The sequence below is a fragment of the Oncorhynchus tshawytscha genome, linkage group LG09, assembly GCF_018296145.1.
Source record: "Oncorhynchus tshawytscha isolate Ot180627B linkage group LG09, Otsh_v2.0, whole genome shotgun sequence".
NCBI lineage: Eukaryota > Metazoa > Chordata > Actinopteri > Salmoniformes > Salmonidae > Oncorhynchus > Oncorhynchus tshawytscha.
Genome location: NC_056437.1, coordinates 55087851 through 55104903, shown reverse-complemented (window position 1 = coordinate 55104903; position 17053 = coordinate 55087851). Strand labels below are relative to the sequence as shown.

Below are 17053 nucleotides of genomic sequence, written 5' to 3'. Positions count from 1 at the left end.
TAGATAGTGGGTGCACAGGAGCAGGCTTTTATGTTCCTGAATTGTATGTACAGATATGTAGAAGACTAACAGCTATACTCAGTATAACAGCTATATAACAGCTATACTCAGTATACTCATTTGAACTGTTGGGGATAGTAGTTGCCCTCCAGTGGGTGGAGGACATACAACCTGTTAGAATTATAGTATGCTCAGATTCTCTGTCTGTATTGAATAGCTTTTCATCTGGTAAATATAATAGCAGGGACTTACTATTGGAGGTATTAATGTTGTTATAGAGATTTCAGAGACTGGGTGTAGAAGTGAGATTCTGCTGGGTCCCAGCACGTTCAGGTGTGGAAGGGAATTAAATCGTTGACCAGTTAGCCAAAATAGCTTTAAACTTCTGTTCAGTATGGCTCTTTTTTTCTCTCTCAGAAGTACTGAGTTAGGTAGGAGGATTTAGAAATGTTGTAAAACGTGATTGACCATACACTCCAACACAGGAGGTGGCGGCATGCACCTCTAACGTTTGTTTGCGGACCGCCATTATATCATAGAAGAAGAACAAGCTCGCCGCGCTCCCGACAGTAGTAATTTGCGCGGCCCGTTTGCCGCTAACGGAGCTGGCTAGCTGAAAGGACTCGGAATTCTGTTGTCGGTGACACAAATCCAAGTCCATCTGTGGTTGTAAACAGACTGGACGGTGCATTATTGAGGCGGCGAGCCCTTGGTCGAGAGTCTACATGCTAAATATGTGGAAAGTCCGAGAACTGGTGGATAAAGCGTGAGTATTCTTGCAGTTATCGTGTTGACGTTTTGTTGCAAGGCCCGTTTATGTTAAGGACAAGGGAATCACTGATCTCGTGACGTCACGCTGTTTTCTCAGCTGACGGCTCTCATTAGGGGGTAACGTTACTGTTTCAGCCTTGTGTACAACATGAAATAACATTAAATCATGTATTCTCCTCTGATCTTTTTGCTAATGTCCATTCTAAGCATACATGCAAAGTAGCATCCCCACCCCCCTCTTCCAGGCTGCTAACTCAGGAAAGTAACGTTAGCTGATGATGTATGGTTAATGCTAACGCGTTAGTTAGTCTCATCCCGTGTCTCTGAATCGGTCCCTTTGATGTCCACTATCATCCATTTCCTGCTAACAGTATTTGTTTTACATGGCTAGATGATTTCTTACTCAATTACTAAATTATAATGCAAGGCCCTCGCTCACTGCCACCTAACATTAGCTAGTTAGAAATCTTACAAAACGGGCAAATTTAGCGTAACATGAGCTAATTAGCTAGCACAGCTAAGATAGCCACAATGACAGTCAAGACCTTTTCGTTTCATTGTGTCCATAACATTACCCACTATGGAAGTTGAACTTCTTGACCATTCTATTGTTTTATAGTTAAAACGTTTTATACGACCACAATTACTGGCTAGTTAGTTAACTAACTAGCTACCTAACTAGTTAACTATCTAAGCCAGCAGCAGCTAACATGTATTTGTCTGTGCACTAACCTACTGTATTGTAGCCAGCTGCCGGTTAGCTTCAGGAGGACTTTGCAGCAGAGCCTAAGAGCTGTATGCCGAATAGGGTAAACAGGCTCCTTATGCCTCTCATCAAACACTTTGACTGAAAGTGCACCTGAACCACGAGGAATGCAACACAGCACCAACATAATCTCTTAGCTAACGTCTCACTGGGGGGGCATTTTCTTTACAGCTAGTTAACATGAGCTAAATTAGACTAGTATTCCACCAGCAGCACAAACGATGTCACCTTCATATGGTAATGAGGAAACCTTAAATAAAAGCCAGCGTTGCAAAAGGTATTGCATTTGAATCAATGGTCACTTTTATTGTGCCAACAAGAAAATACAGGAAGTAATTTATGAAAACAAATTTTAAAAAGTATTGGTTTTAAAAACATTTTTTTCAGACCATACTAATGAAAAAGGTATGTTGACACTGGTATGTTGATATTATTGGGCTGTTGAGAGAACTAACTATTCTACCTGTTTTAGCTAAAGTGTCGGCATGAAATACTCAAACCAAATATGGTTAATTTTTGTGTTGCATGGCCTGCTAGTGGCTTTTCACTCTGCCCCTTCCATAGCCACCCAATGCAATACACTGTAATAGGTTGTACATGGGATACATATTGGCTTGTAGAGAGAACTTTTCTACCTGTGTTGAATATCAGTTGGAGATGCAAAACAGGTTTTTGGGGGGTGCTGAGGAGTATTTCTGTCTGTAATAAAGCTATTTTGTGTGGGAAAAACTAAATTCTGAGTGGCTAGGCCTGGCTCCCCCGTGGCTAGGCCTGGCTCCCCCGTGGCTGGGCCTGGCTCCCCCGTGGCTGGGCCTGGCTCCCCCGTGGCTGGGCCTGGCTCCCCCGTGGCTGGGCCTGGCTCCCCCGTGGCTGGGCCTGGCTCCCCCGTGGCTGGGCCTGGCTCCCCCGTGGCTGGGCCTGGCTCCCCAGTGGGGAGGGCATAGGCCCACCCACTGGGGAGCCAGGCCTACCCATGGTTGAACCCCTGCCCAGTAATGTGAATTCACTAGATTAGGGCCTAATGAATTTCTTTCAATATACATTAGATTTTCGTTTGGATTTTTTTTTAAAGGGTCGACTATCATGCTATTTTTTAAATATTTTGTGTGTGTGTTGATTTCAGGACCATGGATAGTACCAGGTCATTTAAAGCTGTGTTTCTGGATATGTACGACACACAGGTCCCCCTCCAAAATTACAGATATTTGGTTAGTAGAGACCTAGCTTCGTTGCAAACCAGGTTTCCCTTAAACAGAGGCCTGGGAAAGTTCTATGGCAGAAATCCGCTAAAGACGGGTTGGAACCTGGTGAAATCACTGACGCCTTGCAACACGTCAAACCAATCAAATGCCCTGCTTGGGCAGAGTTTCAAAGGTGCTCACCAGATTAGTGTCATAGGAGCTACAGTGCATGAGGACAAAAGAAGCACAGGTGACAAAACATTTTAGAATGTTTGCAGCATGCTGGTTTTCACAGCATTTCTCTGTTATTTGGAGATTAGCTAAAGCTGCAGCAAGATGGGAGAAATGGGCTACAATGCTGACCATATTAATATTTGTAATGTTGTTTCTGAAGTGATATTTGGTGGTAAAGGCTAGCATGAGGGACAATAAGTAGCAAGACACAATGAGGCTAGTTAACTAACCTTGTAAGCTACCTAGGTATAACTAACTTGCTAGTAGTGCTGAGCAATTAGTGCTTTTTGAGGTTCGCTAGGTTTCGGGTTGATTATAAAAAATACATTCATTTCGGTTTTCGATTATTTGGGTTGAACACAGAATAAAACAGTTAATAAAAGTCACGTGATGGTAGTGACTGCCCATTACTGTTTATCACCTATTAACCATCATTTATTCACATTACTTTAATAAAATATTTCAGTTGTGTATATTACATTTGTTGTTATTTGATGACTTTATTATTTCATTCCAAGTCAACATCTCATCTCTATAGAGCTGCTGTCTGACAAATCACTATTTTGTCATTTTTTAAAAGTAAATAAGGCATACTTTTATGACTGCTGAATACCAACTATAAGTCACTTAGATCATGTGTTTTCAGGTAGAGAAAGCCCTGCAAAGCAACTGCTTTCAATCCCTCTTGCGAGTTCTCTCTTCGGTTCCGTCAACAAGGTCTCTGCGTCTGCTCCACACAGACTGAGACCGGACAAGTAAGCGGGCGCTCAATGGGATTATGATCATTGTAGTTAATTACCACATTTTCTGTGCTAAACTGTGTAGAATATTGGCCTACTACATCGCACAATTCGGGCTTGATCTCAACAGAAACTGAGCATCGATCTCACAGGAAAAAACAAACTAAATGGAATTCAAATAATTGAACGGACGTTCAATAATATAATTTTCAGTTAATCACTCAGAACAAATATTTTTTTCAAGGCACTGTATCCCATGTACAGTGTATTGCATTGAGGGCTATAGAGTGGAGAATGAAGTGCTGCTGGATATGTATGCCAGTCCCCCTCCAAATCTAACCATATTTGGTTAGTAAAGACCCTATTGCGTATTTTCCACCCGACAACTTCTCTACAACTAGTAAGTATCCCCCATACAGTGTATTGTATCGCAGTGAATAGTGTGGGTGGAGTAAGGATTCATCAGCACTCTGTATTAAACCTGTTGCCCATCACAAGTTAAATAAAAACAAGAGACCATTTAAATTTAGCAGACTATTGAGTAATTCCAATAACATAACTGTATTTTTAAAAATATATTTCTTTAAATATAACCTGCACATGAAGCTAGCTTTCAACATATCAGTATCTGTGTAAACTTTCAAAAGAAATGCTACTATAAATAATACAATGTTCAAAATAAAATGCATCAAATTATCTTAGATTTTTTTTTTAGGTAGTTGCAATTTGGGTTGGGGGGTATACAGATTTCATATTGGCATACTGTCCTTCTCATCGGGGGAATGCAACAACAAAAAAGCTCATGGGTGTCTTATCAGAGAGAATTTGCACAAAGTATTAGCAAATTTCAATAGAAGCTGCTAGCTAAATATGCTAACGAGCACAAACGAAAATAAACTATTTGCAAAGACTGAGGAGCAGACGGGCAAGAATGGAGAGGAGAAAAAATAAACGCACGGAAATCAAGAACTCATCCAAAACGCTTTGACTTCTCAAACACGACAGAAAGCTAACACTATATGATGCCCGGTCTCCTTATTAATTCAGTCACTTACATAGATACCTAGCAAGTTAAACCAAATACAAAGCTGGAATCACCAGCTCCTGCTTTCTCCTGTTGTGCTATTTACAAACAAACATGTAACTCGCTCAACTTTTCTGGGGAACTAAGCTTCATATTGTGACAGGTGAAATGAAGAACGCAATCTGCTTTTATCTCCAAACATATTGCACAAGTTGACTGCAGATATTTAACTTAAATTGGCTACAAATATTCACATTTATTAAAAAACTTCAAATAGTTTTGACGTTATTGAAAAACCATTCCCTGGCTTTTTCCAAGTACCCCGGTATACCGCCCAAGCCTAGTTCTAATGCTGTGAAAAAAAGTTGTGCTGCACTAGTGCTAAGAAAATCGATAATCCCAACATTTAGGTTGTCTTTGCAGGGACACTCTTATTTTGAAATGTGCTGCCAGCATAATATCCTGATGCTCGGAGAACAGAAATCAAAATTAGTGTGTTGCACATGAGCTCATATGTCGGCTATGGACATTTTGTACTGCATGGTGCTTACCAGACATTATTTCAATTAATCACTAGAGGGGTTTGAAGTTTGTATATCCTGGCAACACTTATTTAATCATTCCTGTGTCAGTATTGGAGGAGTTCAAATTGCTTAGTGCAACCGTTTATGTCAACACAGCTAGCTATGATCATGAGAAAAGCCTCTGTGGCACAAATATCTTGCATTGCAAGCCCTGCAGCTTAGTGCTTCAAGGTTGTGCAAGATGTTGTAAGGGTAGCTAAGTAACCACAAAGTATAAAATAGAAAGACATTTTGTCCTGAGGCATAGCCTACTTCTCATAGGAAAGAGCGTATTTGACCTCTGGGTTGAAATGTGCAGTCACTGTGGTCATTTGACTAATACAGTTTTGAAACCAAGTGGTGTGTTTCTAGCACTTCTCTCCCTATGCCAGCATAAAGTCATGAATCATGGCAGTTCTTGTATCAACCCTGCATACAACCACTTTCTGCAGGATTACCTTTCTCATGCTTTTAAGTTAGGCTTAATATAGGGAGGGACTTAAATACCATCACTGGTCTAGCCATTCAGGACCTTTTGAAAATAGCCTATTTATAATCTGCTATGTTTTGATTTGAATCAAAAAGTTTATTTGCATGCAGAGTAGTTTCACATCATGCATACACTTTAGTCATAAAGAATGCATGAAATGAGAATGCTGATGAGCAGTAGAAAGAGGTGAAGGATATGAATGGCGTATTCTGTTGCAAAACTTCGCCCACCTCCCCAATGAATGGTGCTCTGATGTCACTGTGACCTCTGATCTTCAATTATGTGATTGTTGAGATGGAGGTTTGTAAAGGTGCAAAGCCAGGCTAGACTCCATGTAGGTATACAAGATACTGCCTCCATTGTCTGACTGAATGTACTCATCCTTGATTCCAAACAGGTTTGTAAAGGAAGAGGTTTCTTTCATTGTGCAAACAGATAAACGAGCCCAGTAATTGAAAAGTGTCCTTTCTTGCTTCTTGTCTCCTCATTTTGAAAGGAACTCCATGGTTTTATGAAGGACTGTAAACATACATTTACTGGAAAATGATTCCCTATAGACTTCAATGGTTTTAAAGCATTGGGCCAGTAACCGAAAGGCGGCTAGGTGAAAAATCTGTCTGTGCCCTTGAGCGAGGCGCTGAACCATAATTGCTCTTATAAGTCGCTCTGGACAGGAGCGTCTGCTAAATGACTAAAATGTAACATTTAATGGAGGAAATGCTAGCTAGCTATATACATTTCAGCTGTCCTGCTAAAGGCTAGCCAGAACCCTGATTAAAAATCTTTAAAAAAATCTAAATGTATAGTCAGCAAGCTAGCTCAGCTCCTAATTGCAGTGTTGGATAGATTGCTAGCTAACATGTTCCATCTATGAAAATAGCGACAATTATCTCACTTTATTTCAACTTATCCAATCTTTACCCGGCACTGGGCATCTGTAGCTAGCCCATCTGTAGCTAACATTAGCTAGCCCATCTGTAGCTAACATTAGCTAGCCCATCTGTAACACCCCTCAGCTAGCTGAGTTCTGTTTATTTCATTATTTTACATATTGTTTGAACACCAAATGGCCACAAGCTGCCTGCCAGTAGGTGGAAGCTAGCTGGCTAACGAACTAGCTAACTAGATAGCCAATGCTATTGCTGAGGCAGGGATATCTTGCCAGCGCGCATTGGGTGACTGCAGCAGTCCTATAACGTTAGCAAGCAAAGACAACCCGTGTTTTCAATGAAGAAGCTGGCTTGGTAGCACACATTTCCTTAACTGATTCCGATGATGGCTCCATAGACTGCCATAAGTTAGCTGACCCAACTCAATGATGAAGGAAGTTCATCAGAAACTTCACCATAGAGTTGCGTTTTAGCGAGTTGCTGAGCTGGGGATATGGGGTTATCATAAATTGTACTAGCTAGCTAGCTACTTCTCTGTTCTGGCAAAAACCATAGCCTACATGTCGACATGTAATCATTGAAATTTTAGAGTTGTTTTCAACGGCTAGCCTGCTACCAGGTTTGGACTAGTTGCCTGCTTGCTTGCTAGTAGCTAATGTTATACACAGAAAATAACAAACTCTCTTTAAAGGATGATATTTTTACTTGGCTGTGATCTGATATCATTCTACACTGAGTGTACAAAACATGCTCTTTCTATGAGACTGACAATGTGAATCCAAGTAAATGCTATGATCCTTTATTGATGTTACTTATTAAATCCACTTTAATCAGTGTAGATGAAGGGGAGGAGATGGGTTAACAAATGCTTTTTAAGCCTTGAGACAATTGAGACATGGATTGTGTATGTGTGCCATTCAGAGGGTAAATGGGCAAGAATAAGGTACCCTGTTCAAAAAGTGCCTTTGAACAGGGTATGGTAGTAGGTGCCAGGCGCACCGGTTTGTGTAGAACTGCAACGCTGCTGGGTTTTTCACTCTCAACAGTTTCCCATGTGTAATAATTATTAAATACTTATTTTTAACTTAATATAATACATAAATAGAAATAAATTTAGTCTCATAAATAGTGAAACATGTTCAATTAGGTTTAAATAATGCAAAAACAGAAGAAAGTAAAAGTGCAATATGTGCCATCTAAAAAAGCTAACGTTTAAGTTCCTTTCTCAAAACATGAGAACATATGAAGGCTGGTGGTTCCATTTAACATGAAGTCTTCAATATTCCCAGTTGAGAAGTTTTAGGTTGTGGTTATTATAATCAAATACAAATTTATTGGTCACATACACATGGTTAGCAGATGTTAATATGAGTGTAGCAAAATGCTTGTGGTTCTAGTTCCGACCGTGCAGTAATATCTAACAAGTAATCTAACAATTTCACAACTACCTTATACACACAAGTGTGAAGGAACGAATAAGAATATGTACACATATATGGATGAGAGATGGCAGAGGCAAGATGCAGTAGATGGTATAGAGTACAGTATATATATATGAGCTGAGTAATGTAGGGTATGTAAACATTATATAAAGTGGCATTGTTTAAAGTGACTAGTGATGCATTTATTACATCCAATTTTTAATTATTAAAGTGGCTAGAGATTTGAGTCAGTATGTTGGCAGCAGCAACTCGTAATCGATGAACAGCAGTCTTACATGGGTATTCCTCTTGTCCAGACGGGTTAGGGCAGTGTGATTGCGTCGTCTGTGGACCTATTGGGGCGGTAAGCAAATTGGAGTGGGTCTAGGGTGTCGGGTAGGGTGGAGGTGATATGATCCTTGACTAGTCTCTCAAAGCACTTCATGATGACGGACATGAGTGCTACGGGGCGATAGTCATTAAGCTCAGTTACCTTAGCTTTTTTGGGAACAGGAACAATGGTGGCCCTCTTGAAGCATGTTGGAACAGCAAACTGGAATAGGGATTGATTGAATATGTCCGTAATCACACCAGCCAGCTGGTCTGTGCATGCTCTGAGGACGCGGCTAGGCATGCCGTCTGGGCCGGCATTCTTGCGAGGCTTAACACTTTTGAATGTTTTACTCACGTTGGCTGTGGTGAAGGAGAGCCTGCAGGATTTGGTAGCGGGCTGTGTGAGTGGTACTGTATTGTCCTCAAAGCGAGCAAAGAAGTTTTTTAGTTTGTCTGGGATCAAGACGTCGGTGTCCGCGGCGGACAGCGGTTTCCTTTTTGTAATCCGTGATTGACTGTAGACCCTGCCACATACGTCTCGTGTCTGAGCCGTTGAATTGCGAGTCTACTTTGTCTCTATACTGACGCTTAGCCTGTTTGATTGCCTTGCGGAGGGAATAGCTACACTCTTTGTATTCAGTCATGTTTCAGGTTGCCTTGCCATGATTAAAAGCAGTGGTTTTTGCTTTCAGTTTTGCGCAAATGCTGCCATCAATCCACGGTTTCTGGTTGGGGATGGTTTTAATGGTCACCATGGGTACAACATCACCGATGCACTTGCTAATAAACTCGCTCACCGAATCAGCGTATACATCAATGTTGTTGTCTGAGGCTATCCGGAACATATCCCAGTCCATGTGATCGAAGCAATCTTGTGTGGAATCTGATTGTTCGGACCAGCGTTGAACAGACCAGAGAATGGGCCTTTCACTTTTTAGTTTCTGTCTATAGGCTGGGAGCAACAAAATGGCGTCGTGGTCAGATTTGCCGAAAGGAGGGCGAGGGAGGGCTTTGTATGCGTCGCGGAAGTTATAGTAGCAATGATCCAGAATGCTGCCAGCCCGGGTCACACATTCGATATGCTGATAAAATTTAGGGAGCCTTGTTTTCAGATTTGCTTTGTTAAAATCCTCAGCTACAATAAATGCAGCCTCAGGATATTTTGTGGTTTCCAGTTCACGTAGAGTCCAATGAAGTTCTTTCAGTGCCATCAAGGTGTCTGCTTGGGGGGATATACTGATTATAATCGAAGAGAATTCTCTTGGTAGATAATGCGGTCGGCATCTGATAGGTCAGGTGAACAAAAGGACTTGAGTTCCTGTATGTTATGATCACACCAAAACTTGTTAATCATAAGGCATACACACCCATCCTTCTTCTTACCAGAGAGATGTTTGTTTCTGCCAGTTCTTCCCAGCTGCATGTAATAAGATTTCAGATTTCCTGAGGTAACTGTGTAAGAAATAATACATAAAGATAGCATTAAAATTATCTTATGTATATCTAGCAACTTACCTTGGCTCCTTGCTGCACTCGCGTAACAGGTGGTCAGCCTGTTAGTCTCCTTGTGGAGTGCAATGTAATCGGTCATAATCGGCATCCAAAAATGCCGATTGCCGGTTAATCAGTCGACCTCTAGTATCAAGAATGGTCCACCTTTCAAAGGACATCCAGCCAACTTGACACAATTGGAGTCAATATGGGTCAGCATCCCTGTGAAACTCTTTCAACAACTTATAGAGTCCATGCCCCGAAGAATTGAGACTGTTCTGAGGGCAAAAGGGCATGTGCGATTCAATATTAGGAAGGTGTTCCTAATGTTTTGTACACTCAGTGTATATCATCTATGAATAAGTGAACAGGAACAGGTTATCATTGCTCATTGTTTATTACGAACCAACAGTGTTGGCACACTAATCTAACTTCCTGGCTCACTATGGCCGTCTGCTGGATTATTTTGGGATTACACAATGAAATCTCAGTGACATTACAATGGATCATATTATTGGAAAGTCGATTTTGCCGGTTCATTACAGTACTGTCAACTACACTGAAAAAGAATCTAAACTTAACATGTAAAGTGCTAGTCCATATTTAATGAGCTCAATAAGATCCCCCAAATTCTCTCTACGCACAAAAAAAGCTTACTTCGCTCAAATTTTGTGCACACATTTCTTTACATCCCTGTTAGTGAGCATTTTGTCTTTTGTTGAGATAGGCCACACCTGTCAGGTGAGGCTGATTTAAACAGCATGATCGTTACACAGGTGCACCTTGTGCTGGGGACAATAAGAGGCCACTCTAAAATGTGCGGTTTTGAATGAACAATGAACCATTTTATTTTAACTTAATATAATACATCAATAAAATCAATTTAGCCTCAAATAAATAATGAAACATGTTCAATTTGGTTTAAATAATGCAAAAACACAGTGTTGAAGAATAAAGTAAACGTGCAATATGTGCCATGTAACAAAGCTAATGTTTATGTTCCTTGCTCAGAACATATATGAAATCTGGTGGTTCAATATTCCCAGTTCTTCAATATTTCCAGTTCAGAAGTTGTAGTTATTATAGGAATTATGATGCGTCGACTATTTCTCCCTATACCATTTGTATTTCATATACAGTTGAAGTCAGAAGTTCACATACACCTTAGCCAAATACATTTAAACTCCGTTTTTCAAAATTCTTGACATTTAATCCTAGTAAAAATTCCCTGTTTTAGGTCAGTTAGGATCACCACTTTATTTTAAGAATGTGAAATGTCAGAATAATAGTAGAGAGAATATATTTTTTCAGCTTTTATTTCTTTCATCACATTCCCAGTGGGTCAGAAGTTTACATACACTCAATTAGTATTTGGTAGCATTGCATTTAAATTGTTTAACTTGGGTCAAATGTTTCAGGTAGCCTTCCACAAGCTTCCCACAATAAGTTGGGTGAATTTTGGCCAATTCCTCCTGGCAGAGCTGGTGTAACTGAGTCAGGTTTGTAGGCCTCCTTGCTCGCACACTATTTTTCAGTTCTTCCCACACATTTTCTATAGGATTGAGGTCAGGGCTTTGTTATGGCCACTCCAATACCCTGACTTTGTTGTCCTTAAGCCATTTTGCCACAACTTTGGAAGTATGCTTGGGGTCATTGTCCATTTGGAAGACCCATTTGCGACCAAGCTTTAACTTCCTGACTGAGGTCTTGAGATGTTACTTCAATATATACACATTGTTTTCCTTCCTCATGCAGCCATCTATTTTGTGAAGTGCACCAGTCCCTCCTGCAGCAAAGCACCCCCACAACTTTGCTGCTGTTCTAGGATTGATTTGCACTTTTCGCACCAAAGTACGTTCATCTCTAGGAGACTAAATGTGTCTCCTTCCTGAGTGGTATGATGACTGCGTGGTTTCATGGTGTTTATGAACATGGTACCTTCAGGCGTTTGGAAATTGCTCCCAAGGATGAACCAGGCTTTGCTGATTTCTTTAGATTTACCATGATGTCAAGCAGAGAGTCACTGAGTTTGAAGGTAGGCCTTGAAATACATCCACAGGTACACCTCCTATTGACTCAAATTATGTCAATTAGCTTATCAGAAGCTTCTAAAGCCATGACATAATTTTCTGGAATTTTCCAAGCTGTTTAAAAGCACAGTCAACTTCGTGTATGTAAACTTCTGACCCACTGGAGTTGTGATACAGTGAATTATAAGTGAAATAATCTGTCTGTAAACAATTGTTAGAAAAATGACTTGTGTCATGCACAAAGTAGATGCCAAAACTATAGTTTGTTAACAAGAAATTTGTGGAGTGGTTGAAAAAGTTTGAATGACTCCAATAGAGGTCGACCGATTATGATTTTTCATGCCGATACCGATTATTGGAGGACCAAAAAAAGCCGATGCCGATTAACTGGCCGGTTTTGTTTTATTTATTTATTTGTCATAATGACAATTTCAACAACACTGAATGAACACTTATTTTAACTTAATATAATACATTTAAAAAATCAATTTAGCCTCAAATAAATAATGCAAAAGCAAAGTGTTGGAGAAGAAAGTAAAAGTAAAAAGCAATACGTGCCATGTAAGAAAGCTAACATTTAAGTTCCTTGTTTGTCAGACTCCAAGTCTCAGAGCGAGTGACGTTTGAAACGCTATTAGCGCGCACCCTGCTAACTAGCTAGCCATTTCACATCGGTTACACCAGCCTAATCTCGGGAGTTGATAGGCTTGAAGTCATAAACAGCGCAATGCTTGACGCACAACGAAGAGCTGCTGGCAAAATGCACTAAAGTGCTGTTTGAATGAATGCTTACGAGCCTGCTGCTGCCTACCACCTCTCAGTCAGATAATTGTATGCTGGTATGCTCAGTCAGATTATATGCAGCGCAGGACACGCTAGGTAAACTAGTAATATCATCAACCATATGTAGTTAACTAGTGATTCTGATTGTTTGATTGGTTTTTATAAGGTAAGTTTAATGCTAGCTAACAACTTACCTTAGCTTACTGTATTCGCGTAACAGGCAGTCTCCTTGTGGAGTGCAACGAGAGGCAGGTGGTTATAGCGTTGGATTAGTTAACTGTAAGGTTGCAAGATTGGATCCCCCGAGCTGACAATGTGAAAATCTGTCGTTCTGCCCCTGAACGAGGCAGTTAACCCACCGTTCCTAGGCCGCCATTGAAAATAAGAATGTGTTCTTAACTGACTTGCCTAGTTAAATAAAGATTAAAAAAGGTGTAAAAAATAATAATAATACATTTCCAAATCAGTGTCCAAAAATACCGATTTCCGATTGTTATGAAAACTTGAAATCTGCCCTAATTAATCGGCCGTCCTCTAGACTCCAACCTAAGTGTATGTAAACTTCTGACTTCAACTGTACCTTTTGACTATTGGATGTTCTTATAGGCACTTTAGTATTGCCATCCTAATCTCGGGAGTTGATAGGCTTGATGTCATAAACAGCGCTGTACATCAAGCATTGCTAAGAGCTGCTCGCAAACGCAGTAAAGGGCTGTTTGAATGAATGCTTACGAGCCTGCTGCTGCCTACCACCGCTCAGACTGCTCTATCAAATCATAGACTTAATTATAATAAACACACAGAAATAAGAGCCTTTGGTCAATAATATGGTCAAATCCGGAAACTATAATTTCGAGAGAAAAAAACATTTATTATTTCAGTGAAATATGGAACCATTCTGTATTTTGTCGAACAGGTGGCATCCATAAGTTAAAATATTGCTTACATTGCACAACTTTCAATGTTATGTCATAATTATGTAAAATTCAGGCAAATTAATTACGGTCTTTGTTAGGAAGAAACACAGTTCACAACGAGCCAGGCGACCCAAACTGTTGCTTATACAGTACCTTGACTCTGCTTGCACTGAACGCAAGAGAAGAGACAATTTTCCTAGTTAATATTACCTGCTAATATGCAGGTTTAAAAAATATATACTTCTGTGTATTGATTTTAAGAAAGGCATTGATGTTTGTGGTTAGGTTCATTTGTGCAACAAATGAGCTTTTTTTGCGAATGCACTTTTGTTAAATCATCACCCGTTTGGCAAAGTTGAATTAGGCTGTGATTCGATGATAAAATAACAGGCACCACATTGATTATTGACAAGCTAATTAACCTAGTAATATCATCAACCATGTGTAGTTAACTAGTGATTATGTGAAGATTGATTGTTTTTTCTAAGATAAGTTTAATGCTAGCTAGCAACTTACCTTGGCTCATTGCAGCCACAAGGTCCTTTTGACAATGCACTCGTGTAACAGTTGGTCAGCCTGCCACGCAGTTTTCTCATAGATTGCAATGTCATTGTCCATAAAGGCCTATTTACCGATTTGTTATGAAAAACTTGAAATCGGCCCTAATTATCGGCAATGCCGATTAATCGGTCGGCCTCTAGTATCAAGAATGGTCCACGTTTCAAAGGACGACCTCTAGTCTCAAGTTTTTAGGGAGCGTTCAATTGGCATGCTGACTGCAGGAATGTCCACCAGAGCTGTTGTTAATTTCTCTAAATACTGAACAGAACCGTTAACATAACTTTCTCCAGCCAGGAAACAAATGTGCTTGCTATTGTTACATAACGGTAATTTATTCTATAGCAGACAGAGGCTCCAGTCGAGTGCCTGTTTTATGGACAGAGCTTGCAGTCAAGTGACAGTAGTGGATGCTGCCTGAGATGCCATCATCTGATTTCAGCTGAATAGGGCTTGAAACAGGAGGACCTCGAGGAGGGGGGGGGGGCACTGCACACGTCGCTTCAGTGTGTTTGGCCAGTTGAATTGTATTTCTGTTGAGGACTAACATTTTTCACAGTTGTCTTGCAGAATATGCATTTAGGCTAGTTGATGGGTCATTGGGCCGTATAGCCTATACCTAGAGGTCATTCTGACTACTCTGTGGCTGATCAATGGATCAATTATATCTGTCTGAGACTTAAGTTGAGACATTGATGGGAGGAACTTTGAGTGATCCTCTAGTATTTCTTTTTTTTTTTTCTTGTAGGTTATAATACAAAAGGCATTCCGTCTGTTATTGCGCGAGAGAAGTCATTTATTATTTGAATGATGATTTGAATGATGTTATTTGCTTCAAGGCCCACTTCAACTGTCTTTGTATAGGCATGAGTCCTGTGTTCAGTATGACAAACCATGATATTGATGATATCATTGCATTGACTAACAATATCCCCTATGACGGCTTCTTCATGTCCTGGCTGTGTTTTTAATCATTTTGACTTTCTCCGCCAGTTAATGGACAGAAAGTCCCATCTAATGCAGTAAGATCAATATCATGGCTGGACTGATGGCTTTGTGTGGGGAGATCTCAGAAGGCGTCACTCTGTGGAGAATGAAAAATGTCAAACATTGCACTATTATGTGGAGAGATGTGATCTGTTGAAGGGAGCAGAGGAAACCTGCTCCTGAAGACATGAGAGAGAGGAGGGGAGTTTTGACAACTCTCGCTCGGATAAGATCTGAGGACTCGCAAACTCTTGCGAAGACAAACGTGAAGAAATGATCCGTCCATGTTTTCTTCCAACGCTTTTTGAGGCAATATGGTTGCAGAAGTTCTTCAGCTTGCCCTTAGCTGGCCTCACTGTCTAGGCTGAACCATGTCATGACTGAGCCACACTTTTAGCAAATGCAAATGATCCTTTTAGGCTACAGTAATGAACAGAACTTCAGTCCATCAGCCAACCTGCAAATACATTTTATCAGTAAATTATCTTCCTAGGCATGACTCCCAGCAGTACAGTATTCTATATCCTCCCAGCACACTGCAGTGTGATCAGCGCCACTTCTGTGTTAGTAGCTTCAGGAATAGACCTACTCCAAATCAACCAAGCTTGCAGGCTGCATCCCCCAGGGACTTTTCTCCCTGGCAAATGTCCTTGTCCGTCCAGTGCCTCTTGCTTCTAATGAGCGTCAGTGAGCGGAGTGCTCTCAACCTCCCTCCCTCGCTGCTGTTGTCCCCTGTGTCCCCTTCATTACTCTCACCACTATCTCCATTTGAAAACTGACCTCTAGAACCACTGTTCCTCAGAAGCAGCAGGTGATGTTTATCTTCTAGTGTAGGAGGAGGGAGAGAGGAGAGTGAGGACTGGAGCAACTAGAGGTTGTTTCATGTGCAGGGCTTTGGCTTTTCAGCAGTGGCCCGCTAGGCTGTGTTCTCCACTGCATGTGTAAATAAGCAGGCACATCCTGAGCAGAACAGACGCGGCAACGGCGGGCCTACTGAACAAAGAGGCCCAGGATGCAGAGAGTTGGAAGGGAGGCCTGGGCTCTGTCTGTTTCCTTCTCCCTTTCAGTCAGAGCCACTGCTCACCTTCTTTTGTCTCATCTTCAGCTGAATATTTTTCACACAGCGCGGGCCCTTCTGTCGGTGTGTGTGTTTTCTAGGCTGTTTGAAATGTAAGCACAACGCCGGTACGCTTGCCGTTCAGGCCATCTGCTTTTATAAACCGCTGTCATTCATTATTCAGTGGACTAGGATTTCCCTCATCTTGGAGCAGCTTTGCTGTGGAGAAGCTCTCGCTCTCTGTCACTCATGCTGGTGCACGGACAGACTGTATAAATTCTCTCTGCGTTTGTTAATCCATCCACCATGAAGCACACATGCTTCATACACCTAAAGAAGTGTATTCCGTTTCATTGAATGTCCAGTTCTACCCAATGTACTGTTTGGAACAAACCGGCTTGAGCTGTGGCCATTTGTTTATCTACAGCAGAGTCCCCTTTTTGTAGGCCTGCGAACCCCCCCCAAAAAAAAAATTTGAAATAAATTAACTTCATCAGGGTCTCAACTTGCTGTTGAGAGTTAGAATAGTAGAATACACAAGGTGAAATTTCAACATTTGCTTGTGCATCAGCAGTTTTGTCAGTCACTGACACACATGTTTTTTAGATTGGTAGTCTAGCCAGCCGTATAAACGTATAAAATTTCTCTCCGCCTTATGGCAAAATATGTAGAATTTCAGCAAACTTGCTTTTGAACTCAAAAGCTAAAATGTTCTGCAACAAAAATTCACCTAGAGCCCCCAAAAGGCTAGGGCCAGCTCTAACTGCATGTGTGGGTATGGATGTCGGCACACAGACCCCCGAGCCACTGCGGCTCC

General features: G+C 41.0%; 1 protein-coding gene across 3 annotated transcripts in view; it reads left to right on the top strand.

Moving 5' to 3' along the window:
• The first annotated feature begins 551 nt into the window (after nucleotides 1-551).
• Nucleotides 552-17053, top strand: part of LOC112258292 (clathrin interactor 1) — a 35048-nt gene continuing 18546 nt past the window's right edge. For 2 of the 3 annotated variants that reach the window (XM_024432574.2, XM_024432572.2), the window contains exon 1: nucleotides 553-766. In XM_024432574.2, coding sequence (XP_024288342.2) covers nucleotides 726-766 — 41 coding nt within the window. In that variant the 5' untranslated portion in view covers nucleotides 553-725. Of the gene's footprint in view, nucleotides 767-17053 lie in introns of all 3 variants that reach the window. The other variant, XM_024432573.2, reaches the window with a different exon arrangement.